Source organism: Mrakia frigida (assembly GCF_051309035.1).
Source record: "Mrakia frigida strain ATCC 22029 unplaced genomic scaffold BDY24scaffold_16, whole genome shotgun sequence".
Classification (NCBI taxonomy): Eukaryota; Fungi; Basidiomycota; class Tremellomycetes; order Cystofilobasidiales; family Mrakiaceae; genus Mrakia; species Mrakia frigida.
Genome location: NW_027481265.1, coordinates 16,268 through 39,860, shown reverse-complemented (window position 1 = coordinate 39,860; position 23,593 = coordinate 16,268). Strand labels below are relative to the sequence as shown.

At 53.5% G+C, this 23,593-nt stretch overlaps 9 protein-coding genes across 9 annotated transcripts; 2 read left to right on the top strand and 7 right to left on the bottom strand.

The window, feature by feature from the left end:
* Positions 1 to 3: 3 nt before the first annotated feature.
* Positions 4 to 6,757, top strand: BDY24DRAFT_441481 (amino acid permease-domain-containing protein; the record flags this gene model as incomplete). The annotated part of the gene is made up of 28 exons (XM_076644618.1): positions 4 to 335; positions 409 to 661; positions 805 to 832; positions 924 to 991; positions 1,081 to 1,110; positions 1,223 to 1,627; positions 1,721 to 1,753; positions 1,887 to 2,009; positions 3,541 to 3,613; positions 3,685 to 3,747; positions 3,850 to 3,873; positions 3,946 to 3,957; positions 4,037 to 4,091; positions 4,206 to 4,247; positions 4,358 to 4,426; positions 4,502 to 4,631; positions 4,701 to 4,757; positions 4,828 to 4,953; positions 5,032 to 5,090; positions 5,190 to 5,227; positions 5,302 to 5,422; positions 5,486 to 5,566; positions 5,628 to 5,925; positions 5,994 to 6,087; positions 6,173 to 6,237; positions 6,346 to 6,411; positions 6,504 to 6,593; positions 6,680 to 6,757. Exons 1-28 carry the CDS (start codon positions 46 to 48, stop codon positions 6,755 to 6,757), a joined length of 2,871 nt encoding a protein of 956 aa, XP_076496387.1. The 5' UTR covers positions 4 to 45.
* Positions 6,758 to 7,157: 400 nt separating this feature from the next.
* Positions 7,158 to 12,323, top strand: BDY24DRAFT_62132 (uncharacterized protein). Its single transcript, XM_076645025.1, has 10 exons — positions 7,158 to 8,129; positions 8,262 to 10,071; positions 10,160 to 10,254; positions 10,338 to 10,370; positions 10,445 to 10,526; positions 10,599 to 10,627; positions 10,699 to 10,934; positions 11,021 to 11,335; positions 11,444 to 11,739; positions 11,857 to 12,323. Exons 1-10 carry the CDS (start codon positions 7,600 to 7,602, stop codon positions 11,941 to 11,943), a joined length of 3,513 nt encoding a protein of 1,170 aa, XP_076496386.1. The 5' UTR covers positions 7,158 to 7,599; the 3' UTR covers positions 11,944 to 12,323.
* Positions 12,324 to 12,597: 274 nt separating this feature from the next.
* BDY24DRAFT_389343 (alternative oxidase) lies at positions 12,598 to 13,596 on the bottom strand. The gene is made up of 6 exons (XM_076640521.1): positions 13,572 to 13,596; positions 13,425 to 13,501; positions 13,258 to 13,353; positions 13,095 to 13,159; positions 12,928 to 13,015; positions 12,598 to 12,861 (listed from the first exon to the last, which is right to left on the bottom strand). The coding sequence occupies exons 2-6, from the start codon at positions 13,496 to 13,498 to the stop codon at positions 12,675 to 12,677; spliced, it is 510 nt and encodes a 169-aa protein (XP_076496385.1). The 5' UTR covers positions 13,499 to 13,501; positions 13,572 to 13,596; the 3' UTR covers positions 12,598 to 12,674.
* Positions 13,597 to 14,317, bottom strand: BDY24DRAFT_389337 (uncharacterized protein). The gene is made up of 2 exons (XM_076640520.1): positions 13,865 to 14,317; positions 13,597 to 13,791 (listed from the first exon to the last, which is right to left on the bottom strand). Exons 1-2 carry the CDS (start codon positions 13,922 to 13,924, stop codon positions 13,678 to 13,680), a joined length of 174 nt encoding a protein of 57 aa, XP_076496384.1. The 5' UTR covers positions 13,925 to 14,317; the 3' UTR covers positions 13,597 to 13,677.
* BDY24DRAFT_61942 (uncharacterized protein) lies at positions 13,933 to 14,792 on the bottom strand. Its single transcript, XM_076645024.1, has one exon. It carries the CDS (start codon positions 14,650 to 14,652, stop codon positions 14,101 to 14,103), a length of 552 nt encoding a protein of 183 aa, XP_076496383.1. The 5' UTR covers positions 14,653 to 14,792; the 3' UTR covers positions 13,933 to 14,100.
* A 434-nt stretch (positions 14,793 to 15,226) lies between these two features.
* BDY24DRAFT_340688 (TDT family transporter) lies at positions 15,227 to 17,445 on the bottom strand (the record flags this gene model as incomplete). The annotated part of the gene is made up of 14 exons (XM_076637409.1): positions 15,227 to 15,317; positions 15,382 to 15,549; positions 15,629 to 15,736; positions 15,810 to 15,957; positions 16,029 to 16,071; positions 16,142 to 16,215; positions 16,300 to 16,322; positions 16,393 to 16,517; positions 16,609 to 16,631; positions 16,725 to 16,783; positions 16,861 to 17,004; positions 17,102 to 17,154; positions 17,236 to 17,323; positions 17,411 to 17,445. The coding sequence occupies 14 exons, from the start codon at positions 17,443 to 17,445 to the stop codon at positions 15,227 to 15,229; spliced, it is 1,182 nt and encodes a 393-aa protein (XP_076496382.1).
* Positions 17,446 to 17,865: 420 nt separating this feature from the next.
* BDY24DRAFT_389321 (J domain-containing protein) lies at positions 17,866 to 19,082 on the bottom strand. Its single transcript, XM_076640519.1, has 4 exons — positions 18,949 to 19,082; positions 18,559 to 18,787; positions 18,429 to 18,481; positions 17,866 to 18,302 (listed from the first exon to the last, which is right to left on the bottom strand). Exons 1-4 carry the CDS (start codon positions 19,055 to 19,057, stop codon positions 17,974 to 17,976), a joined length of 720 nt encoding a protein of 239 aa, XP_076496381.1. The 5' UTR covers positions 19,058 to 19,082; the 3' UTR covers positions 17,866 to 17,973.
* A 214-nt stretch (positions 19,083 to 19,296) lies between these two features.
* On the bottom strand, positions 19,297 to 19,906 carry BDY24DRAFT_61778 (uncharacterized protein). Its single transcript, XM_076645023.1, has 2 exons — positions 19,675 to 19,906; positions 19,297 to 19,548 (listed from the first exon to the last, which is right to left on the bottom strand). The coding sequence occupies exons 1-2, from the start codon at positions 19,762 to 19,764 to the stop codon at positions 19,348 to 19,350; spliced, it is 291 nt and encodes a 96-aa protein (XP_076496380.1). The 5' UTR covers positions 19,765 to 19,906; the 3' UTR covers positions 19,297 to 19,347.
* A 472-nt stretch (positions 19,907 to 20,378) lies between these two features.
* BDY24DRAFT_415273 (putative glycerol-1-phosphatase) lies at positions 20,379 to 22,129 on the bottom strand (the record flags this gene model as incomplete). Its single annotated transcript, XM_076643426.1, has 10 exons — positions 20,379 to 20,436; positions 20,550 to 20,584; positions 20,668 to 20,771; positions 20,862 to 20,919; positions 21,004 to 21,092; positions 21,176 to 21,281; positions 21,374 to 21,439; positions 21,513 to 21,575; positions 21,771 to 21,866; positions 22,085 to 22,129. The coding sequence occupies 10 exons, from the start codon at positions 22,127 to 22,129 to the stop codon at positions 20,379 to 20,381; spliced, it is 720 nt and encodes a 239-aa protein (XP_076496379.1).
* Positions 22,130 to 23,593: the final 1,464 nt, after the last annotated feature.

Genomic DNA, 23,593 nt, shown 5'->3' with positions numbered 1-23,593 from the left:
AAGGGAGGAAAGGGTCGAGCTCGTTTCGACTCTCCTCCAACTTCCATGTCCCTCCCTACGACTCCCAGTAAACTCGCTTCAAGATTCGCTCATCTCGCTTACTCACCCGCCAAGAACAAGAACGCTCAAGCTTCCTCCTCCAAACTAATAGTCTCACCGACCAAGGAGGACAAGAGGAAACGAGTCTCGTCCGACGATCTGGAGAAAGAGGAGCAAGAGTCGGTTGAAGGGAGAGCAGATCAGGATCTGAGGGGGGACCGAGAGATTAAGAAGGAGGAGCAGCCCGCCATCTTATCAGCATCCGAATCATATCTCCAAGAGAGAGAATCTTCACCGTCCGTCTGTCTCCCTTCGTTCGTGCTCCCTCCCGTCCGGCGAGCTCACCTCTGCTCCCTTCTCTCTTTCCAGCTACTTCCCTTCGTCTCAGCTCAAACGAAAACTCTCCTCCTCCTCCTCTTTATCCGTCCCACCACCTCCATCCCCAACGAAGAAGAAATCCTCTCAAGCCCCTCCTCGACCTTACGCTGAACCGGAACGCTACGATCACGATCATCCTCCGTTGACGGACCTGATGTGCTTCGACGCGGATGTCATGTTTTGTGGGATCAACCCTGGCCTGAGCTCGGCGAAGAAGGGTCATCATTATGCTGGGGCGACGAATGTGAGTGGTTTACACGTCGATTCAGTGCGGATCGAAGCTCGGGAAGGGGAGTCGCGAGGGACTCGCTCGCTTTCTTCCTTCCGTCTCCCAGACGACAATGAGTCCTCCTCTGACTCCCATATCGTTTCCTTTGCATCTTTCAGCGTTTCTGGAACTGTCTCTACCAGTCTGGTTCGTCCCGATCCTTCTCTTCGAGCTCGCTCTTCCGCGACGCGTCCACGGCTTCGCTCACCCACTTCTCCTCCTTTCTTCGTTTCCCCAGGCTTCACCCCGACTCTTCTCACCCCATCTCAAGATCATACTCTTCCTCTCAAACACAACATCTGCATGGTTCGTCTCGCCCCTCCCTCCTCATCGCTCCGTCGCCTCCAAGGCGTCTGGCTCAACTCTCCCCTTTTCCTTTCGTTTCTTGCACACAGACCAACCTCGTCCCAAGGCCAACAGCTGCTGTTAGTTTCCCAGCCATCTATTTCGTCCCCTTCTCTCTTCCTTCCTCTTGAATCCGAACCCAAAACCCAACGTCCAATCGCTCTTCTTGACTTTTGTTATTCCTTTCACCAGGCCTCCGAACTCTCCTCACACCTCGACCTTCGTCCCTCTGTCCCCTCTCTGCTCGCCAAAATCTCGACCTATCGTCCCCGAGTAGTCTGTTTCGTCGGGAAGGACATCTGGAGGGAGGTCGAGTTTGTGTTGAAGAAGACGAGCTCACCAATGAAGGGGAAGGGGAAGGGGAGTGGGTCGCCGATTAAGAAGAGTAAGGGGAAGAGTAGAGACGATGGAAATCAGAAGGCAGAAGAGGAAGAGCAGAGAGCTGAGAGGGTTGAAGATGCGGAAGGAGGTCGGTTGGGAGAGAAGGAGAAGGGTAGCGAGTGGGAAGGTCCCAGAGGGTGGAAGGTCGTTCATCCTCCCAATCTTGAGGAGTTATCGGAGGGCAGGGAGAGGGTGAGGGAGACGTTCTTCTGGGTTGTGAGTCGCTCGCCGTTTTTGTTCTGGACGTTGCGACGCGTCTCGTTCGCTGACTCCCTTTCCCTTCCTCGGTTTGCAACGCGGCATTTATAGGTCTCAAGCACTTCAGGATTGGTCCGAGATTTGGTTCGTCCCAACATAACCGCCCTCCCTTTCCTCCTCCCGATTTCGTTTTCCTTCCGGTTCTCGTCTTCTTTTTCTGACGCGTCTCCCCCCTCTTCTTTCCTCCGCGCTCCTCTTTCTTTTCCCTCACTCGCAGATGCACCTCCGACTCTCAACCCAATGGAATCCTCTCCTCACCTTCATCAAGGATCTCAAGGCTGGCGTTCAACCCTGGTTGGTTCCGGAGAGGGAGTTTCTCGTCGTTCCGCCGAACGAGGTTGTGCGTCGAGTCGCTGGGGAGTTGAAGGAAAGATATCTGAGGGAGAAGGAAGGAAAGGAGAGAGGAGAGGTGGAAGTGGGGGATGGGAAGGTCGAAGAGGAGGAGGAGGAGGACGATGGGAAGAGGTGGAGGGTTGTTGAGGTTTTGATCCCTCGGACGGCTGGCGGGATGGGAGAAGGGAAGAGGGAAGGTGAAGGGGAGGCGGAGGATGGATGAAATGAGGCAAATAATTTGTGCGTGAGAAAGAACGGAAGAGTATGGTTCTAGCAGTGGAAGAGTGAGGAGAGGGAAACGTCGCGTCGTCGTCGTGAAGATCCAACGCCTTGCGTACCAGGAGGGAGGCAAGAGAGACCGGGGCCACAGCGTCGAGCGGGATTGAGCATGCCCAAGTGGAGGACGAGGGATAGGGATGGGAAAGGAGGACGAGCATGAGGCCTGACGAGAATCCGAAACGCGTCGACTTGGATTAGCCCTCTCGAGTTGTCGAGCTTCGAATCGAGCGCTCTCCTTCTAGCCGGTGATACGAAAGACGGCTGAGCATATCTACTTGGGCATTACTGCATAAGTGGCGCCTTATCTCCCACTGCGAATTAGAAGGAGCTGAAGACGCGGTAAAGCGAGGGAAAGTCAGGTTGCGTTGGACAGGTCTCGACTATCGATCAAAAACGTAGCACGCTCAAGCGCTAGTAGGGAGGTATCCCGTCAGCTTTGAATACGCTTCAGTAGCAGTGGAAACGAACCCTCAGCGGGAGTGAAGCCCAGATCCGAGAAGAACGTCGACGCGTCTTCCAGTCGACCAACGACCTTTAGAAACAGCTCGAGCGCTCATCTCAGCTATCTCGGACCTGTATGTATCTCTCATTTGATCCATCCTACTGTCTATATCTTCCTCGCACTTACTTATCGTAGAGAGCAGAGGGGTCGAAGGGAACGACGCGGGGAAACGGTTGAATCGCCTTTCTCCCCTCCTTCCTTCCCTGACCCCGGCCGACCTCTTATCTTGCAGAGCAGAGCTGCCAAGGCCTCCTTCAGGAGTTCCCAAAGTAGCGCCCATGAGACTCAGGCGGAGATGGCCAAGTTTCCTTCTCTTGATCTATACAACTCTCGGTGCTCCCCTTCTCCCAAGGAGACGCGCTTTCGTCTCTCTTTCGTCGCAAAACACTTGCGCATGATCCCAAAGCGAAGCACTCTCTTTTGTTCCGACATCGCGCTATCTGGAAATAGGCCCTGCTGGTTCAAGAGGCCTCGACTTCGATTTGGACACGCGTGGGGTCCGCTCGACGGATTCGCCCGTCGCGAGATTCCTCTCTTCCTGGCGTCTTTCTTATCCTGAATCAAAATCCTTTCAAGGAGAGCTAGTTCATGATAAGGGCTCAGACTCTGAGGGGTGGGAAAGGGTGTGAAGGATCCAAATTGAGCGCTCGCATTCCCCTCAGCGGATATCTCGCTCTCGCCCTCGACACTCTTCTTTCTCTCCCAACCACCACTACTCCCCCCTTCTCTTCTCACCACCCCTCTCTCTAACTTCAAGATGGATTACGACGAGAAGAAGGATTACGATGCCACCAACGTTACGGTCGAGGCTGCTCGAAACGACGACGACGGTGCGTTCAGCTCAATCGCTCTCGCGTGCTCTCAGACAGACTCAAGCTGACTTCAGTCTTTCTTCTTTCAGATGTTATGATTGATGTTCACACTGGTATTCACGATGGGCTTCAGAGGAGAATGCAACAGCGACGTGAGCCTATCTATCTGTTTCCATCTCTCGTTCCGGGACCAACTGCTTTCTGGTTGTCAACCTTTCGCTCACTCTCCTTCCCCTTCTTTCTCCTTTTGACAGATGTGCAAATGATTGCGCTTGCAGGTGCGCAAATTTTCTTCGGTTTGAGCTTCACGACTCAGCTGATACATTCTTCTTCCTCTTCGCGCCTCACAGGAACTCTCGGAGGTTCGTCTTTCCCCTTTTTGACAAGTTTTCCGACTTGTTATGAGGGATACTGACATCATTTCTGGAAATTCGACTCTAGTTGGACTCTTCCTCGGTTCTGGAAAGGCTATCGCTCACGCTGGCCCTGCTGGAGCGTACGTTCATTCCTTCTTCACTTCCCTCTCCACAGCCGCTCGAAGTTCGCCGACTCTCGAAGACTCCCCCTCGATTTATTATTAACATCTGACTTTGCTTAAACCGTTTTCCAGCTTGATTGCCTATCTTCTCATCGGAACCGTCGTGTGGTCGATGTTCGTTGAGCTTTTACGCCACTCTCGTTCTCTCGTCGAAGTCGCGTCGACGACTCGACGTCGATCATCGAGCTAAACCCTTCTTCCCCCTTTTCTTCCTGGGTTTTCAGGATCCAATCTCTCGGAGAGATGATGTGCTACGCTCCCATTGCTGGAGGATACGTGCATCAGGCTGAGAGGTGAGTGCAACCAGAATCAGGAGACGTGAGCGAAGTCGACGCGTCCTAATCCCTTTCGGCCCTTGTCGTCTCAAGGTACATTCATCCCTCGGTCGGATTCGCTCTCGGATGGATGCAGTGGTACAATCACGTCGTTTCTCTTCCCACTGAGATCATCTCGGCGACCCTCATCATCGGATTCTGGATCGAAATGACCACCGCTCGCGTGCGTTCCTTTTTCTTACCTCTTCGAAACTCAAGCAGTCAACTGACTCCCTTTTCTTTTCTCTAACAGCTCGCCGGATTCATCACTCTACTTCTTTTCCTCTGTGCCTCTTTCAACTTCCTCGGAGTGAGTTGTCGGTTCCGTCGTCCTCGTTTTCGTCGCGAGTCTTTTCTGACGCTTTTTCGTCCTTCTTCAGGTCCGTTGGTTCGGAGAGTCCGAGTTCTGGTTCGCTATGATCAAGATCTCTTTAATCCTCGGACTGATCATCGGTGGACTTGCTGTTGACCTGGGAGGAGGGCCCAGCGGAGATCGAATCGGTTTCGTGAGAATCACTTCCCTTCCACTCTTTCCCTCTACCCGAGCTTCAAGCTGACTGTCATTCAACTCATTCTTTCTTTAGCGATACTGGAAGAACCCTGGAGCCTTCGCCGAGCACATCCTTCCCGGCGCCATCGGTCGGTGAGTCGCGTCGCACCTTTTTTCGTCTCCGTTTTGTTCCCTCTCGACTCCATCCTGACCTTGCTGTTCTTTCCCACCTTCCAACCCTACCGTCCACAGCTTCATGGGCTGGTTCACCACGCTTCTTCAAGCTGCCTGTGAGTATACCGAAGTGAGAGAAAAGAACGCGTCGAGTTGAGCTGACCTTTCCTCTCCTCCTCCCTTTGTTCAGACTCCTTCTCCGGAATGGAAGCTCTCGCCATGACTTGCGCCGAGGTTGTCAACCCTCGAGCCAACATGAAGAAGGCCGTCAACCGAATCTTCTACCGAATCCTCTTCTTCTACGTTTTCGGGTGAGTTCAAACTATTCCAAAGCAAGACGCGTCGCAACGCTGACCTCACCTCTCTTCTTCCAGTATCCTCATCGTCGGCATGCTCGTCCCCTCGGACGATCCTGATATCCTTCAGAGCACTGGAACTGCTGCTTCTTCGCCTTTGTATGTTCAAGCCTTCTCGACCCTCCAGCTGCAACGCTGACCTTCTTTCCTCTCGTTTCAGCGTTATCGCCTTCAACCGAGCTGGAGTCAAGGTTCTTCCTCACATCATCAACGCCGGAGTTTTGACCTCAGCCTTCTCTGCCTCCAACTCTGGACTCTACGGATCGAGCCGAACCATCTACGGATTGAGCTTGCGAGGTCAAGCCCCCAAGATCCTCTCAAAAACCACTAAATCTGGTCTCCCCATCGTCGCCTTGGGATTCTCCGTCGTCTGGATCTTGCTCTCCTACATGTCCCTTTCCGAGGGGGCCAGCACCGTTCTCGGTTGGCTCTCCAACTTGACTTCCATCGCTGCCTTTGTGAGTTCCCGCCAGGTTCTTTTCGTTCTCCCTCTCGATTCAGCGAGCTGACTTCGTTTTCTTCACAGATCTGCTGGGGGACCATCTGCACCGCTTTCCTTCGATTCAAGGCGGGATGTGAAGCTCAGGGAATCGACCGAAGCGCTTCCAAGTTCCTCTACAGTAAGTTCGACAACTTATCGCCAGACGCGTCGGAGTTCAATGAAAACACCGCTGATCTTCTCTCCCCCGTTTTCCCATCTCACAGACAGGTTACAGCCCTACCCTGCTTACTGGGCGCTCTTTTGGTGCGTCATCGTCGTTGTCTTCAACGTGAGTCTTCTCACGTTCCCTCTCTCTCTGCTGAAGCGCAAGGAGAAGCTCGAAGTCGAAGGTTTCCCATTCTGACCACCGCTCCGTTCCTCCTCTCCCCACTCGCAGGGTTACCCCGTCTTCCTCAGCGGAGGATGGAACACCAGTGACTTTGTCATCTCCTACATCAACATCGTGAGTCCCCTACAAATCTCCGTCTCGTCTCGCATTCGACTCTTCGGTTCTCCTCACGCGTCGCTGACTTTCTTCTCCCCCGCCGCTCGCAGCCTATCTGGTTCTGTCTCTTCCTCCCTCACTACTTCTACCACGGACGACAACCTTTCAAGAAGGCTCACGAGATTGATATGTTCAGTAACGTGAGCCCCAACAACCTCCTCTTCTCTTTCCTCGACGCGTCTCGCTGACTCTCCTCCTTTCGTTTCGTTGCCTTTCTTTTTGCCAGGTCCCCGGACCCGAAATCGACTTCGACCCCAACCCTCCCACCACCAGGCTTGGAAGGTTCGGAAGATGGTTGTTCTAAAGCCAGCCGCAGCAGCAGCGTTGCCGTTGCGTTCTTTTTTGGTTCTCGGGTTTTTCTCAGGTGCGAGTTTAGATGGTAGCTTCAGACGAGGGATGGGTACGTTTTTCGTTGTAAAGGTTTATTAAAGTTGTATAGAATCACAATATCTTCATGCTCACGAAACACAATTGAGGAGAGCGGAGAGAAAGACACGAAGGCGACGCGTCGGGTTCGACTTTCTTGAGGGGTCCGATTTATATATATTTTCTTTCGTTTCACGGCCTTAGATCCAGTTTGAGGCAGCTTACCAGAGCTCTAAACCAGCGCGTCGAGAGAGATCAGTCAGGCTCATCGAGGGAGAGAGGGGGGAGACTGCACGTTCGCGTCGAGCTCAACTTCCCTCCCGTCGTCGCTCGTTCTCCCCAAATCTGCTCGTTCTCGCATCCTCAAAGCCCGCTGGATTCAGTCAACTCTTGAGATCCCTACATGTTCTCTTCTTCCCTCCGACCCATCGGATCTCTACGTTTGAGGGTTTTGTTTGGTTGCCAAAACGGGGGGAAACATGCCGAGTAGGGGAGTCAAGTCCCCTTGGGAAGTTTTCGCTTCAAAGACGACCAGCACTGAAAAAACGTCAGCTCTTCGTCTCTTCTGATTCTCGAGGTCTACTGCTCGAGCTGACCGACTTTGGTTTTGTTGTTGCACCGGTCGTCGCAGCAAGCCAGAAGTCTCCGATTGAAAGGAACTCTTCTCGACTTGCCTCCCAACACACTCCTTCCCATCCCTCCCTCTCTCCCTTCGTTCTCTCCCCCCGCCTCCCCTCCCCTCAACCTCTTCTTCGTTGTTGAGTTCTGGGACCAACATCTATGGCTTCTTCCTCTGCGACAACTCCTCGATTCCCACCTCTGGATCCCTCCTTCTTCCCTTCCTCGACGACTTCACCTTCACCTTCACCTTCTCCTCCTCTTCCTCACCCGAACCCGACCCATCACGCGCTCGCTTCGACTTCTTCCTCGACTTCTTCCTCGACGTCTTCTTCTACCAACTCGCACACCTATCCAGGAGATGTGCTCCATCAAATCGTCCCTCCAGCGAGCTCGCCAGGCCCTCCTCCCTCGCCGAGAAGGCACACGGGAGGAGTCTTGCTCTCGAGAGTGAGAGCTCGGAGTCAAATTCCACCTCAAGGAGCAGGAGAGAACTATAGATCGGAGGACGAAGGGGAGGATGCTCTGGACGACGAACCCAGACCTGGTTCTCTACCTGGGAGCAAGAGTCTAGGCAGTTTGACCGGTCTGTTTGAGAGGAGTGTCGGAAAGGGAAAGGATCGAGGGACGGTAGCGACGATGAGTACGATGGGAGGAGAGGATAGAGGAGGGTTTGATTCCGCTAACAACAGGTTAGTGATTCGTTCCAGACATCTCTTATCTTATCGCTCGAAGGAGGGAGGCGAGAGGGAAGCTCAACGAGAAGGGAGGAGATGGTCGAAGCTGGTCTTGATTGTTTCCTCCTTCCTTTCTTTCTTCCTCAGTGCTCGATGGTACTACTCTCAAACCCACCCACCACCCCCTCCGACGACCTCTCATCAACCTCAACCTCCTCCTCCTTCTCTACCTTCGACGAGACGGTCTCCGACCTTTGGTCAACGCAACGCTTCCCTTCCTTCCTCCTCCTCCTCTGGCCATCTCCCAGCGTCCAACTCTGACGGATCCCTCGGTTCGAACCAACCTCCACCGATCAAGAGCAACAACATTCTTGGGATAGGAGGATCTTCTCCGCATCTCGTCGTTCTTACTCCTACAACTCAGGAATGGAAGGACATGAGGTACGGTCAGCTCGGAGCTGGAGGCGTTGGAGGAGGAGGAAGTAGAGCTCGACCTGTTTCCAACGGGAGTCGAGGGAGTCAATCCGGACCTGGACCTGGAGATGGGACTGGAACGGTAGACGAGCCTCTGAGCGATAGCGACGAGGAGGAATCAGACGACGACGCTCTCAACTGGTCCATCAAACGGCAACCTCGACCTCCCACCCCTCCTCGTCCTTCGAACAACCACAACCACAACCCTTCCTCCTCCTCCTCTCGGAAATCCTCCGTCGCCTCAACCTCAACAGCAGCAGTTTCCTCGACTCGACCTTCCCTCAGTCGAACCGTCACAGCCGACCCTATCCCTCCTTACGTCGAAGTCGTCTCGTCCGGTCCTCCTCTCGCCAACAACGACCCTCATCTCCTCTCCCGCTCCTTTCAAGCCGAGGACTTCGCTCGTGCCAACGGCCGACCCTGGGTTGGACCTTCCGAACCCGAAGAACGCGTCGTTTGGAGGCAGAACGGACTGCTTGACGTGCCCAACGTTAACGACGACGAGACGGAGGACGACGAGGACGAGGACGAGGACGACGAGGGAGGAGGCATGATTGGGCGATCCAAGAAGTTCAGGGATGCGAGGAACGCCAAGTCGATGGACGTGACGGGGTCGGGAGCGTGGGGAGGAGGAGGGATCTCGCAGATCGGGAGCTTTGGGTTCGGGTCGTTTGGAGGAGGAGGAGGGTTGGGGAGCGGGGAGGTGAAGCAGTTCGGAAGAGGGTTGAGGTTGGGAGAGATGCCTCCTGAGGTGGATGAGGAGGACGAGGAAGAAGAGGAGGAGGATGAGGAGGAGTTTGACGACAGGGACGAGGAGGAAATCGAGGCGGACGATCGGAGAGGGACTCAACAACCGAAGTCGACCCCGGCGGCGGGACGATCTCCTCTTTCTACTTCGACGAACAACCTCCCACCACCTTCTTCTTACCGTCCAATAGCAACTGTTCGATCCTCTCCCTCCTTGTCATCAACATCATCGAACGGCTCCTCCCTACATCCTCACTCCCACTCGGCTTCGAACTCGCCAACCAACCACCTCCACGCTCTCCCTCCTCACTCAACCATCCCTCATCACCCCTCCCCTCTTCACGGCTCCAAAACCCCACCACCACACCCTTCCTCCTCCATCCACTCAGCCTCCTCTTCTCCTCCTCTCTCCCCTCGCATCTCCCGTCGTCGCATCTCCCAAAAATCCCAACGGCTCTCCTCCATCGCAGGTCGACAACTCCCCTCCCCCTTCTCCAGCATGGGAGGTGGCACGGCCAACCACCTAGCAGGCTTGAGTCCTTTCTCACCGTTCCCGACGATGTCCATCGGAGGAGTTCCTTCAGGAGGAGCAGTCGCGGTGGGGCATAGTCAGGGAGGAGAAGGAGGATACCCTTTCCCTGCTCTCGTGGGAGATGGAGGAAGGAAGAAGACTGCTGGAGCGTTGAAGCTGCCGCCTTATTTGAGGGATGGGGAGAGAGGGGATAGTACGACTTCGGTGAGCTGATTTGGGACACTCTTTTCGAGCAGGAACGAGGTTTTGAAAACTGACGCGTCTCGTTTTTTTCGCTTTTGTTTTCGTTCAGATCCTGTCCCTCGCTCCTTCAACGGGACCTCCGAGTGATCTTGACACTCCGCCAGCGGTGGGAGTGGTGGGACCCGGGAAGTCGATCGACGATTAGTGAGCTCGTCTCTCTTTCGTCGCACTGTCGCAAACTCGAATTGACCCGACCCCGTTTCCTTTCCTTTTTCCTTTCCTCGCAGCGTGATCACGAGTGAAGCTGGTCGAGGAGCTTAGTACGTCCTGTTTTCATTGTTGATAGAAAGACGATGACGAGCTGACCTGGACTCGAATCTGCCTCGTCGAACAGCGGTCTCGTCAAACGAGCTCGGAAGAAGGGTTCTGATGGGGAAGCTGAAGGTCCGGAGGTGATCATCAAGATGATTATCAAGGTTAGTTGCTACGCTCAGTAGACCGCTGCTCGTTTTTCTTGCTGATTTCGGTTCGCTTTCGTGGTCTTACAGCAACGGATCCTCGCCGACTCGTGGAAGAAGTGAACTTCTTCATTCTCGTCTCCCGCTCCTCGCTTCGACTGACCTTCCCTCTTCCATTCGCTCTTCGCAGACATCGAATCCTCGGACCCATACCCATCGAGATCCACATCATGGACCAGGTCAGCAAGTTCCGCTACATCCCTCCCGCCGATGGTCGACCTTGGGATCCTCGTCGATCTGGAGGACTTCCCGACGTCTCGACTCCTACGACCGAGGATGCCCACGCTACGCCTACTGGACTCATCAGCGATGGAGAGCTTCACGTTGGGCCTCACGGGGAGAAGTATCTTCGTGGCCATCCTAATGGTGAGTTGGAACGAATCCGATCCCGACTGGAGGAAGACGCGTCTCGGCACTTCGACTGACTCTCCCTCGCTATCCTCGTTTCTCAGTCTGCACCATCCTCGACTTCTTTGAAGACCGAGAGTTCTACTTCCTCGTCATGCCTCGGTTCGGAGTCGGTCAAGATCTCTTCGATCGAGTAGAAGGAGAACCCGACGGACTCCCATCGTTCGAGGTTCGTTCCCTCCTCGGCCAGATCTCGGACGGTCTCTCGTTCCTTCACCAACAAGGGATCGTTCATCGGGATATCAAGGACGAGAACGTCATTCTAGACGGACACGGACATGCTCAGCTCATCGACTTTGGATCGGCAGCTCACTGGAAGCCCGGAAGGATGTGGGACACCTTCTCAGGGACGTTGGATTGTGAGTCTCTCGTCTCTTTCTCTCTTCCTTCTTCTCCACGACTCTCCTTCACAGAAGAACTGACTCTTCCCCCCCTCCCCCTCGTTCTCTGTTACTCTTCCATCACAGACGCCTCCCCCGAAATCCTTCGAGGAGAGAAGTACTCCGGCAAAGAGCAAGACGTCTGGGCTCTTGGAGTCGTCGGATACGTCCTCCTCTGCGGCGAAACTCCCTTCGTAAGCTCCGAGGAAGCCATGCTCGGATTCAAGATCGGGAGTCGAGCCGAGGCTGGGTTGAGGGAGAGGTGTTTCGGTGGAGTGGACGGAGGGAAGGGTGGGAGGGAGGAGGATGGTGGAGGAGCGTTGGGAGAGGCGATGGATTGGGTGGAGAGGTGCTGTGAGGACGAACTGGGGGATAGACCTACTGTGAGTATCGAGCGGAGAAGGGGCTTTGGGTGAAGGGAGGATGGGAGGGAGAGAGGGGAAGGAAGGAAGGGGAACGAAACGAAACGCTGACCGACGCGTGTCTCTCTCGAAATACAGGCCGATCAAATCCTCACGCATCGGTTCCTCAAAGGCGACAGCGGCTGGTCCGGGCATCGTGGGTGGGAAACTGAGTCGGAGATCTAGACACGCTTGTTACACGCTACAAAAGATACGAAACGAAACAACCAACGACGACCCGACGACGGACTTCGCTCCTTCCCCTCCTCTTTTTCGACTCTCGCACGCCATCTGCTTGTGCTCGCTCACCTCTTTCATCTCCCATCTCGCACATCTCGCTCCCCACTCACGTTCCCTTGATTTCTATCCCTTCTGTTCTCTTGTTTTCGCTCTGTACATTGTGTTTTTGTGTTTCTTCGTTCTCTCACCCATCCCTTTCTTTCCTCTCCGACGCCATACATCTCTTTTTTTGACGCTAGTCTACTTCGGATCTCTTCTTCTACTACTTCATTATTTGAGACTTCATCTTCATCCATCTCTTCTTTCTTAATGTTCCTGCCCTGTTGCTTTCGAACGGTGGGAGATGAGAGATGAGAGGGACGCGCTGTCGACCTTCGAGCACGAAAGAAAACAAGGCTGGCATTAGATCATCAGAGAGAACCACAGACAAAGAGAAGGACAGGTGAGGTAGCAAGCAGTTAGTCGAAAAAAAAGAAAGGAGAGAATTGAATGGTGGGGCGTGAAAGGAAAATCAAAGCAAACCAAAAAAAAAAAAAAAAAAAATGGAGGGGGGGGGAGAAAAAAAAAAAAAAAAAAAAAAAAAAAAAAAAAAAAAAAAAAAACGTGGAGATCGAGGTAATACAAGGTAGGAAGATACATATTAGGTACGAGGAGTACATAAGAGGAAGTAGGAACGATCAATGCTTCTTTTCCTGAGTCTGCAAACCCTCACTCGCTTTCTTCCTCGCCTCCTGAGCGAAAGCAGCAGATTCCTCCCTCGTGAAGCCTGGAACGGTCCCTCGAGTCTCTGCGGGAGGCTCGGCGAGAGAGAAAGGATTGTAGTCGGATTTCGGATTGAGACTGGCGAACGAGTGGTTTACGAATCTGCGAAAAGGGAAAAGCGTGAAGTCGTCGAAAAGAAGATGGGGAAGAAAAAAAGGGAGAGCGAACCGATGGGTAGCCTCGTCAGCTCGAACGGCTCGGATGGTGTCCAAGAGAGTAGCATCGGGTGCGAGCCTCCAATAGGAGATGGCGATCTCTGTCGAGCAGGGATAGAAGAGTACAAATTCAGCGAGAGAGCTCGACGCGTGGAGAAACGAGAGAAGAAAGGGACGAACCAGGAGCTTTCTGATTCTCCCACTCAGGAAGACGACCTTGCTCAATCTCCTCGATACATCGTGTGCTGTAACGTCCGAAAAAAAGGTCAGGTCAGCTCGGTCGGGGTCGAGTCGAAATGAGTCTCGAGACTCGAGAGGAGAAGAGGGCGGTCAAAGGACGTACTAGGTCACAACAGCTTCCTCCTCCAAAAAGCCGACGAAGCGATGAGCTACTCGTGGAGAGAAGAGGTAAGTGAGGAAGAAGAGGTTGTAAAAGATCCTGAAGGGAAAGAGAGAACAAAGCAGGTGAGCTTTCCTTCGAAGCGAAACGATCAGAATCCGGAGACGCACCCTTGAGCCCCAAGAACGACGGTTCGGAAGAAGAAGCCAGGTTTCTTCAACGAGAGGAAAGTGAGAAGGTGCATCCTCTGCGAAAAGAGACGAGAAACGATCAGCTAGGCCATGGCCGTTTTCCAACGCTCAATGCAAAACACTCACCTCGTTCTCAGCCTCCTCCAAGAGAGTATGAATCCAGCCTCCATCTCTTCGCATGAGCCTCAAGCTATGAAGATGCCGAACGGCTGCCGTCAGGTTAAAGACGAAGTCAGCGAGACGAGACGAAGGAGGCGGCGCGTCGAGACCGAGGTGAGGAAGATGAAGACGAACCTCCAGCGACCATTCCAGGGATAGCAGCAGTCGTTTCGAGGAAGAGAATTCTCTGAAGAAGGAGATACATCGATTGTCAGTCAGTCAGGCGAAGGGGAAAAAAACAGAAAGACAAGAGAACGAACCGTCAACCACTGCGACTCGTCCATGTAACACCCTCTTTTCCTCAGCTCCTGCAAAGACATCTTCTCATGACCCTCAGGAAGAGGTACATGCTTGTAGAGGGAGACGAGGTCGAACCCTTTTCGAAGAGTTCGAACGAGTCCCGAAGCAATCTTGTCGGAGAGAGTGACGGCTTCTCGTCGAACGACCTTGACAGAGTCGAGTTGCTCCTTCAGAGAAACAATAGAAGGAAGTTGGTTCAGCGGGTTGCAGAGTATGAATAGAAGAGGCTGAAGAGGCTACTCACTTCGGAGTAGACGGCTGATTTGAGGAGGAGGGCACAAGAGGAAGAGCGGAGGTCAGCTCGAAGAAACGTCAGGGCTGTCGAAAGCAAAAACTCACGATGCATCATAGTCCAATCTCCGTGATGAGGATCGGAAAGATCAAAAACGTCTTGCTTGGGAGCATCTGGAAGAGAAGAAAGAAAAGAGATCAGCCCTCGACTGCTGGCGGCGAAAGAAAGAGGTGAGCTCGTGAAAGAAGACCGACCCTGGAAGTGTCGTCCCTCTCCTCCCACCACTCCTCCCACATGCTCCTCCCTATCCGTCGTCTGAGGAGCTCTCCCAACAGCTCCTTGGACCTCTTCCTTCGAGGGAGGTGGAAGCGTAGCGGTAGCGAGAGAACGTCGAGTCGAGGAGATCGTGGGGGAGAAGAGGAGGTGGGGACGAGAAGCGAGAGTTGTTGTTGTTGTTGAGAGGAGGCGAGAGGAGGAGGTGGTGACTGCTGTTCGGAAGAGAAGTCGAGAAGCCATTGGTGCTTTGTGGGTTGTTGGTAGTTTTGGGATGGATGTGGTTTGGGGGAAAGGATGAGGAGGAAAGAGAAGCGGGCTCCTCACGCCTCTCTTTGCTCCGCGCTGACCTCAGCCCGAGGACAGTAGCAGTGCAGGGTCGAGAGAGGGAAGGAAACTATAAAACAAATGCACGATTGTCTGGAGAGCTCTTAACGCGTAGGAGAGGCTTTGTACGGATAGTGTAGACGCGCAGAGGAGCGGCGGGAGTCAGCGTCTTCTTTTCGTTCTGTTTTGTCCAAAATCAGAGAAGGCCGAGAGTTCGATTGGTGTCAATTGCTAGAGAACTTCGACTGAAATGAATGCGAGATGAAACGGAAAGGACATTTGGATTTAAGCACACTCGGAGAGAAAGAGAGAAACGTCGAACGAGTTCCATCTTCCCTCGTCGACGTCGCGTCGAAAGATGGCCGGACTGAACGATGAAGGACCTTCTCGGCGAGAAACAAGCGAAGATACGGATGCTATGATTAGCCCCTTCTTTGATCGGAGTTGCAGCAGCAGGAGCGAAGGGACAAACCTCTGATCTCCCCATCTCTCACACCTTGCTCACCTCGCCTCCCCTCCTCCCTCGCTTCTCTTCCTCAGCCTTCATCGGAACAACTTCAGCAAGACAGGGAGCCACAAATCTAGGAAGTTAAAGATGACGATCAGCTTCCATTTCTTGGAAAAAGAAAAGCGGAGAGCACTCACAGCGTCCCGATCCAAGCCTTCCAAATCGTCAAACCCATCACAATCAACCACAACGCCACAACAGCGCACGAGAGGATAGTCCCCAGCACTCGGAATGTAGGAGAATTGAGCTCTTTGGCGAGAGCGGTGGTGGAAGTAGCGAAGACGCCGAGAGGGAAGGTGAAAGCCCTGATCGAAGACGCGTCGAGGAGGGTTAGAAAACGAGAGAGCAAAGCTCGGGGAGTCGGAAGAGAAGAATCAAACTCACCACCAGCCCATATTAAACGGAAGGGTAGTTTTGACTGCCAGATGAACGATCGTTCCAACTGCCTGAACGAGCCAAAACAGTCCCAGACCCCAGATGACGAGAGCGACGCTTTTGGAACGAACCAAGGACGCGTCAAGTCAGCTTCTAGTTCTGCAGGGAGCCAGCAAGGAGAAGAACTCACGGAATCGTACAGGCGTAGATGGCCAGAGCAGCTACTTTGCCTTCCTCGATCGAAAGGGAGCCGACTCCCAGTCCGTCGGGAGTTCGAGAGAGGTCGAGGAGGACGGAGGAGAGTTTGAGGAGGGCGAAGGCTCCTTGACCGCAAGGACCTGCGACGAACAGAAACGAGGTGAAGTCAATAAAAAGCAGACGAAAGAAGGGAGAGGGAGAAAGAACAAACCTAAAGGGAGGAAGGAAGAGACGATCTGAGCAGCGGGAGGAGGCTGGAAGGAGGATGGAGTCGATCAGCGACGGTGGGCAGGTCGAGGAGAGGAAGATTGGCGGCAGACGCACTTTATGAATAGCCAGTCTCGCGAAGTAGAGAGCCATGAGAAGGAACGCCAGTGGGAATCCCGTTCCCCAGAGGACTGTTCGTTCAAAAGGACGCGTCGAGCAAACTCAGGTCAGCAACGGTTCGGCCGAAGACGAGGAGAAACGAGGTCACCACTGACTGTAGGAGACGTAGACTGTCAATCTGAAGAAAGAAGAACAAATACACGAAGTCAGCATCTTGTGAAAGGAGGGACGAGGAAATCGAGACTGACCTGGCGTGACTCGGAGGCAAGATGGTCGCTACGATACCGCCCGAAGCTGCCGTGACGATGGTCGAGACGACGGGAAGAAGCCAGATGCCTGAGATGTCGGCGAAGGTGTGTTTTTGATAGAGGAACTGATGGACAGAAGAAGGCAACGCGCGTCAGGCGAGTCGAGATAGATCTGAGCGACCTGAGAGAAGGAAATGATTGAATGAAAAGACAAACCATGACGATAGGAAGTCCGATGGCTGATCCGAGAATGAGGAGAGAGTTAGATCAGTGAGTTCGAGGAAGAGAAAGAAGAGAGAGCGTCGTGATCAAAGAAGAACGTCGAAACTCACAAATGGCAACAGAAATCACCACGTTGATCCACCAGAGCACCCAGGCCAGTATAACCCATCTGTAGATTCGAATCGCGCACAAGAATCAGCTCTGTACCCCTCCCTCTCATCCCTCTCTCTCTCTCTCTCTACTCACCGATGTCCAAACGCAGGAGAAACCGAGAGCACCATCATGTTCACGATCGTCGAGAAACCCATCGAGAACGTTCCGAGGAACAGCGATTGCGAAGGATGGAAGATCATCGCCTTCCAGAGGGACGGGTAGAGGATGTAACGAGCGCTGGGAACGCGAATGTACCGATTGGATCAGCTCAAGTTCTCCCTCCCTCCTGCCTTCTTTTCGTCGCAGAGATCGAACCGAGGGGAAAGATGCTCACCAAGACATCCCCAGTATGGCCAGAAATAGGACGATGTTAAAGACGAAGATGACCTGCAGAGGAACAATCCAAATCAAGTCAGCTCTGTCGCCCTCTCTCCTTTCCCCTTTCTTTCCCTCGCTCGTTCGACGCACATTCGCAACGTTCTTCAACCCTTTGAACTGATACGGCAGCTCGTGAAGCAAGATAGAGGTTATACCAGTCCCCATCGTACAGGAAAACCTGTCCGATCCAAGGAACGAACGAACCGAGTCAGCTTCCACCTTGTCTCTCCTCCCTTCGCCTTGGTCTCGTTTCGTATCAACTCACCAACTAGGAGTGAAATGCCTAATCCTCCTCTTCATTTCCCTCGTCCTCCTTCCCTCGTTTCTGTTTCTATTCTGATCGCCCAGGAGGAGGAGTTCTTCTCGCGTTCGAGACGTTTCAGCGCAAGCGGGAGGATGGAGAGAGGTCGGTGAGCTCGACGAGTTTGAAGGCAGGGGTTCGGTCTGAGTACAAGTCATTGCTACTGGAGCGTTCTTGGTGCAAGGGATGTCCATCATCTTGGTCGGAGGGAGCTGAGGTCTGCTTGGTGGTGGTTAGGAGGGGAAAAGCTGCATTCGGAAGAGGTGGGAGTCACAAGGGAGGAGACCAGAAGGATTCGGATTGAAAGAGACTCGAATTCCGAAGAGACATAATTGCGACGCGGTTTCTATGTTAGAACCCGCTTTTCTCTGAGCATACGAGGAGCTTTCGAGACGATAGATGCTTCCCTTCCTGGAGACGTTCAAAAAATCAAGCACATTCCCAATCTAGAAAACGAGATAAAACTGACTGCAGCTCTCTCCTCTCCCTCCCCTTCCCCCGCTCCCTTGCCTCCTCCAACCCCAAACCTAAGCCAACACCCTCTCCAACTCCCTCTTCTTCTCCTCGCTCAACTTCTCCGGCAGCGTCACGTTCCACTTCACGATCAGATCTCCTCTCTTCTTCACGCTTCCAGCCTTCGAGATGGGCATCCCTCGTTCTGGGATCCTCGTCTCCTTGCCTGGCTGAACGATGGCTGCTGGAACGGGGATGGCCGTGGTGGTTCCGTCGAGGAGGGTGACGGTTCGGGTGGTCGTTCCTTTCGAGGTGAGGGCTTCGAGGAGGGTGAGAGGGAGGGTGACGATGAGGTCCGAGTCGAGACGGGTGAAGATGGGGTGAGGTTTCTCTTCGATGATGACTGGAGGGAGAGGTAGGAGAGAAAGAGAGGAGAGAGGAGAAGTTGAGGATTAGTTGGGAGCTCGAAGAAGAGGAAGAGGAGGAAAGCGGAGCAGTCGAGAAGAGCGACGCGAAGAGAGAGACTCACAAACGATGTCGGCAGCAGGTCCATCCCTCATCTCAGTTCCCATTCCGTCGTACCTACACAAGCAAGAAAAAAAAATCACGAAGTCAGCTCAACCATCTCTCCAAACTCCAGCTCGAAACGATCGACTCACCGAACCTTCGTCCCAGCCTTCCATCCAGCCTTCACGTTCACCGTCACAATCTTCTCCTCCTCCGTCCCGTTGAGCATCTTCCTTGTGATCTTGAGCCTCTTGGTCACTCCGTTGTGCAGATCCTCGAGCGACACAGGCAGAGGTCGATTGATATCGGCGGGTTTGGGAGCGGGTTCTCGTTCCTCCTGCATGTGCGAGTGTCCTCGTCCTCCACCCATTCCTCCCATGCCTGCATCGCCGAAGACCGAGACGAAAGGAGAAGAGGTAGAGGATGAGGAAGAAGAAAAGAAGGGAGAGGCTCGAGGGGAGTCAGTCGGTCCGTTCTTTCGTCTCTCGGAGGAAGGAAGGAGAGTCGAGGTGAGCTCGAAACGAGATGGGAAAAGTACTCACCACCGAAAGGATCTCCTCCTCCACCTCGTCCACCCCTTCCTCCCCCTCCTCCTCCCTGCTGTCCCATGAACATCGAGAAGATATCCTCCATTCCTCCTCCACCACCCATCCCTCCTCCTCCGAATCCTCCTCCTCCTCCTCCAGGGAATCCTCCTCCTCCTCCTCCGAAGGGGTTGCCAGGCGGAGGAGCTCCGGACTTGAGAGCTTCTTCTCCGTAGTCGTCGTAGACTTGACGCTTGTTCTGTTATGCGAAGAGAGGAGGAAGAAGCGAGAAGAGAAGAGAGAGAGAGGGAGGAGACGTCAGCGTTTGACGTTGGCGCTTCGAGCTCCCCTCTGCTGAAGGAAGCGCAGGGAAGTGGTACGTACGGGATCGGAAAGGACTTCAAATGCTTCTGAGATCTATACAAGATCAAACCAAAGCAGCAGAGGGAACAAGAGGGTCAGCGAAAGAAAAAAAGGGAAGGAAAGTGTCGAGCTCGCACGACCGGTCCTTCCTCCTCCTCTCTCCTCTCCAACACTCAAGCATACACGTACCTGCTTGAACTTCTTGGAAGCAGCTTCAGGGTTGGCAGGGTTTCGGTCCGGGTGATGTTTCAGGGCCTAGGGAAACAAAGAAAAGAGCAAAGGAAAGAGAGCGATCAGCATGGGAAGAAGAACAAGATCCCTTCCTTTTCGCTGCCCTTCCTCGATCCGAGAGAGCTGCTAAGAAAGGACGAGGGGACTTACAGCCTTCTTGTAAGCCTTCTTGATCTCATCGTCGGTTGCGTCCTGTTCAAAGAAGAGCAGGAGAAGAAAGGTCAGCTTCGTTCTGTCCATCGTCCTTCCTTCTCACTCTCCCTCCTTCTTCCGAGCTCGAGCTTGAAGACTGGGACGAACGGGTTGAACACCGAGCAAAGTGTAGAATTTGGTTTCTCCCATCGTAAAGGTGTAGGGTTGTAGTGGTAAAGCGTGGATTGGGGGGTTGTTGACGTTAGAGCGTTAGAGAAGGAAGGACGACAGGAGATCGCGAAGTTCAAGAGTGAGAAGAGGAAGGTTCGAGAAGCACCTAGCAACGCCAGATTTTCGATGAGAAGAGGGTGTTGTTGTTTGGTTTCTATGAGAGAGAGAGAGTAAAAGATTTGGGGAAGGAATCGAGGACCGGAGAGGAGGACAGGTTTTCATTTGAAGGGGTGGGAGAAGGAAGAGAGAACAGCCGTCGTCGTCGTCGAGGTCGTGCTGATTCTCTTTCTTCTCCTCTCTTCCTTTTCCTACTTCGCCTCTAGCTCGAGGTCTTCGAGGAGTACGCGCCTTCGTGTCGTACGAATGAAAATCGCATCAACCAGCCTCCAAGTCTCCCAGCAACCCCTTTAGCTTCCCTTCTCCTCGTCGACCAGCTCGACGCGTGAGTCCTGATAAACTCATCTAGAATAAGCATACCCCTCCTCTTCCTTCTAATCCTTCTGGTTGATAGTAACGAACAACTTGCCGTCCTTCCACTCAGCAGACACTCTGTTCGTTCGCACGCAAGAACAACGGAAGAAACGCTTCAGTTTAGGTTGGAGACGCGCTTTCTCGTTCGAAGGTGAGGAAGAAAGGAAGGAGGGTAGAGGAAGGAAACTCACTGGGAGAGATCGTCAACGTAGTACGTGGGATTGACCTGGAACGCACCAACGAGATGAAGACGCGTCAGTTCGAGGCCGAGAACGACCGAGCTCGACGCGGACAAAGAAATGTACTCACCGCCTGCACGAGCTTGGGAGCATATCCAGTCCCGACAGCGAGCACGATAGATCCGGCAGCAAGCCCAGAAAGAGCTCCAGCTGGCGCGTCTTCGACGACGAGGCCTGTGAGTGAACGAACGAGAAAAAATCAGAGTCAGACGATGGAACGCTGAGACAAGTAGTTGATGAGCAAACAGCGAGGTAAAGACTTACACCGCGAGATATCGACATCAAGACGCTTAGCTCCCATGAGGTAAGGGTCGGGGAAAGGCTGAAGGAGGAAGGACAAGAACGGGCATCAGTTTCGACGAGGGAAAAGGAGACGGAGAACGCAGAGGAAGCGACGAGCACTAACCTTTCCACGAGAGACGTCGTCCGCGGTGATAATATCTCGAGGCATGGCTCCGAGACCAGGACCGAGAATCCTGAGAGCGGCGCTGGCGTCTGGAGGAGGTGCGTCGGAGGGAGAGAAACGTCAGAACGGAGGAGACGCGAGACCGAGATGTAGAGAGGAACAGAAAACTGACAAGCGTTGGTAGCTGAGGTTACTATACACCATCCATTGACGGGTCCTTGACGGAGCTGATCGAGGAGAGATCTCACTCCTGGGAGGACTTCGAGCCCTTCCTTTCCCTGAAAACAAAGGGCGAGCGAAGGTCAGTTTGAGCCCTCCTCCCCTCTCACGCTGAAGCTCGAGCGAGAGGTCTGGAAGGGTTAGAACGAACCTGAGCCATAAGCTCACTGGCTCGAGGAACGATGCCAGCCTCGAACCGTTTTGTTTCCTCGACTCTCTGAAAGGAACGAAAGGGAGGGAGGTGAGCTTCGATCTCTCCTTCAGTGAGCGAGGAAGAGAACGGGACGTACCTCCTCCTCGGTGAGGTGGGGAAGATATTTACGGAACGAGACGATGGTCTGGACTCCGTGGGACTGTGTGAACGAGAACGAGATGGGGAAAGGGAGCAAGAGAGGGAAGGAAGGGTAAAGGTGGGTGAGCTCAAACTGTTCAGCCCTGTTCCGTCCTTCTTCTTTCCTACGCTCTAGTCTAGACCCCTAGCAGCCTGCAACGACCTCAGAAGAGGCAAAGAGAAGATGATCAAGTTGGAGGTACAGCGAAAGACATACCTCGTTGAGAATGCTGTTGTAGTCGAGTCCATACTTTGAAGCGAAGTCGGTCCAGACCGAGTTAACGGCTGGAGTTGAAGAGATGAGGGTCCCGTCCTGAGAGAAGAGAGGGTACGAGGAGAGATGAAGAAGAGAAGAGAGTTAGCGTTGCTTCATCCCGCATCCTGAAAGAGAGCCATTCGGAAGCAAAGGTAAAGACGGGGAAGAAGAAGAGAAGGGAAGGCCGTCGGCGACGAGTCCTCGCTGGCGAGCTCAACATCTTCGTCCCTTCCTCCTCTTCTGTTGAGTGCTAGACCGAGGGAGCAGAGACTCACCATATCGAAGAGGACAGCATCGAGCTCGAGAACAATGGGAGCCATTTTGGAAGAAGGTGATTTTGGAGGACGTGGAGGTTGGGAGAAGGAGAGCAGTACAGAAGGGAGCGAGCTTGAGAGGAGTTTTGTTGACTTGCTATTGACCGGTCGGTGCTGATTTCCAGGTCTGATCTTCTCGTAGATCTCACTTTGGATCCGGATGATTCTTTGAGACGTACGTACTCAACACGAGGATAAATTGTAGCAGAGAGTCGAGCAGCAAAGGAGGATCGGAGTACGAGCCGGACCCGACCAAACTTGTTCACCGTTCTCCCTCCTCAAGCAGCTCAAACGCGACGATTTTCTTGACGTCTCTCAGTCCAAAAATATACCCCAAAAGGTTACCTCACCGAACAAGTGCCAAAAAGTGCGAAAAATGGAGAGGAAGGAGTCTTGCGGTCGGGATCAAACCGGGGACAAAAAGCTCGAGCTCCCTCAACTTTCACCCTCCCCCCCTTTCCCTCCCTTTTCTCTTTTTCCTCTCACCCATGTCGGAATCTATCGCTGTGGAGCTCGGAACGGTTCTCGGACTTCACGACGGAATCTGGGTCCAGAGAGCCGACGACTTCGAACGAGATCGACTCGCAGAGACAGGTGGCCACGGTCTCTGCAGGCGACCAGCGTTGAAGAAGTTCAGCAACAAGTACAACGAGGCGCTGGGAAGAGTGAGTACACGAATCGTGCGGCTCAGTTCACACAACTGACTTTGGGTCAGAGCTGTTCGATACTGCTCCGAAGGTTTGCATCGCTCTGTCCCGTACTTTCGAGCTCGAATGGCGTCGCGTCGTTTCCTGACCTCGCTCCTTCGGTCCTCCCTCTTTTCCCCATATCACCAACGAGCACACTGGAAGACGCAAAAGTTGATTTGCTTCACTCCCGTCTGGTGAATCTATGTAGGATGAACGCACTTGCTTTGCAGGAAGGAAGTCGTCGCGTCGTTGATGATTTGAAGATCGGATCGGATGACTTTGGGTTTACTCCTGCCTCTTACCGCCCTTGTCGATTCCAGAGAGCGAAAGTTTTTTCGATCGACCACTCTCCAGAGCTCAATGTTTCCCACTGCCTTCCTTTCTTTCCTCCAGTTGACGTCGAGTCAAAGCTGCGTTGAGAGACTTTCGTCGCTGAAAGAGCCATGGTGAGCATATCCTTGATCGCAGAAGAATCCCAGAGAATGCAGGAGTCTTTTCATCTTCCTCTCATCCGCACTCAGGTCGGCAACGAATGCCTTCAACTCCAAAACGCGTGAATGAACGGCGAATTCGACGCGTCGGCTGGTCTTCCTTCTTTTCTTCCCGCCAGCCTCCTCCCATTTCCCTCTGCTACACTACTACCTCAATTCATCTTAGCACAAATCTTTCCTGACCAACTCTTCGAAGATCTTCCAGGCTGTTTGTCGCTCAGCCTTCGACTCAATCGGTTCTCGACGCTCCATCCAGGAACGCGACTCCTCGGATCCCGCTCTGTCTCGGT

Excerpts from the sequence above, each read along its gene's own strand:
- BDY24DRAFT_62132 (XM_076645025.1), top strand. The coding sequence starts at position 7,600 with ATGGCTTCTTCCTCTGCGACAACTCCTCGATTCCCACCTCTGGATCCC. Across the intron at positions 10,527-10,598 it reads TCATCAAGATGATTATCAAG|CAACGGATCCTCGCCGACTC; the intron begins GTTAGTTGCTAC and ends GTGGTCTTACAG. Across the intron at positions 11,740-11,856 it reads AACTGGGGGATAGACCTACT|GCCGATCAAATCCTCACGCA; the intron begins GTGAGTATCGAG and ends CTCGAAATACAG.
- BDY24DRAFT_389343 (XM_076640521.1), bottom strand. The coding sequence starts at position 13,498 with ATGCACCTTCTCACTTTCCTCTCGTTGAAGAAACCTGGCTTCTTCTTC. Across the intron at positions 13,354-13,424 it reads GTCGTTCTTGGGGCTCAAGG|GATCTTTTACAACCTCTTCT; the intron begins GTGCGTCTCCGG and ends CTTTCCCTTCAG. Across the intron at positions 13,016-13,094 it reads GGAGAATCAGAAAGCTCCTG|AGATCGCCATCTCCTATTGG; the intron begins GTTCGTCCCTTT and ends CCTGCTCGACAG.
- BDY24DRAFT_389337 (XM_076640520.1), bottom strand. The coding sequence starts at position 13,924 with ATGTCTTTGCAGGAGCTGAGGAAAAGAGGGTGTTACATGGACGAGTCG. Across the intron at positions 13,792-13,864 it reads ACGAGTCGCAGTGGTTGACG|AGAATTCTCTTCCTCGAAAC; the intron begins GTTCGTTCTCTT and ends CTCCTTCTTCAG.
- BDY24DRAFT_61942 (XM_076645024.1), bottom strand. The coding sequence starts at position 14,652 with ATGGCTTCTCGACTTCTCTTCCGAACAGCAGTCACCACCTCCTCCTCT.
- BDY24DRAFT_389321 (XM_076640519.1), bottom strand. The coding sequence starts at position 19,057 with ATGGGTGGTGGAGGAGGAATGGAGGATATCTTCTCGATGTTCATGGGA. Across the intron at positions 18,788-18,948 it reads AGGAGGAGATCCTTTCGGTG|GCATGGGAGGAATGGGTGGA; the intron begins GTGAGTACTTTT and ends TCGGCGATGCAG. Across the intron at positions 18,303-18,428 it reads ACCTGCTGCCGACATCGTTT|TCATCATCGAAGAGAAACCT; the intron begins GTGAGTCTCTCT and ends CTCTCCCTCCAG.
- BDY24DRAFT_61778 (XM_076645023.1), bottom strand. The coding sequence starts at position 19,764 with ATGGACAGAACGAAGCTGACCTTTCTTCTCCTGCTCTTCTTTGAACAG. Across the intron at positions 19,549-19,674 it reads AGAAGGCTTACAAGAAGGCT|GCCCTGAAACATCACCCGGA; the intron begins GTAAGTCCCCTC and ends TTGTTTCCCTAG.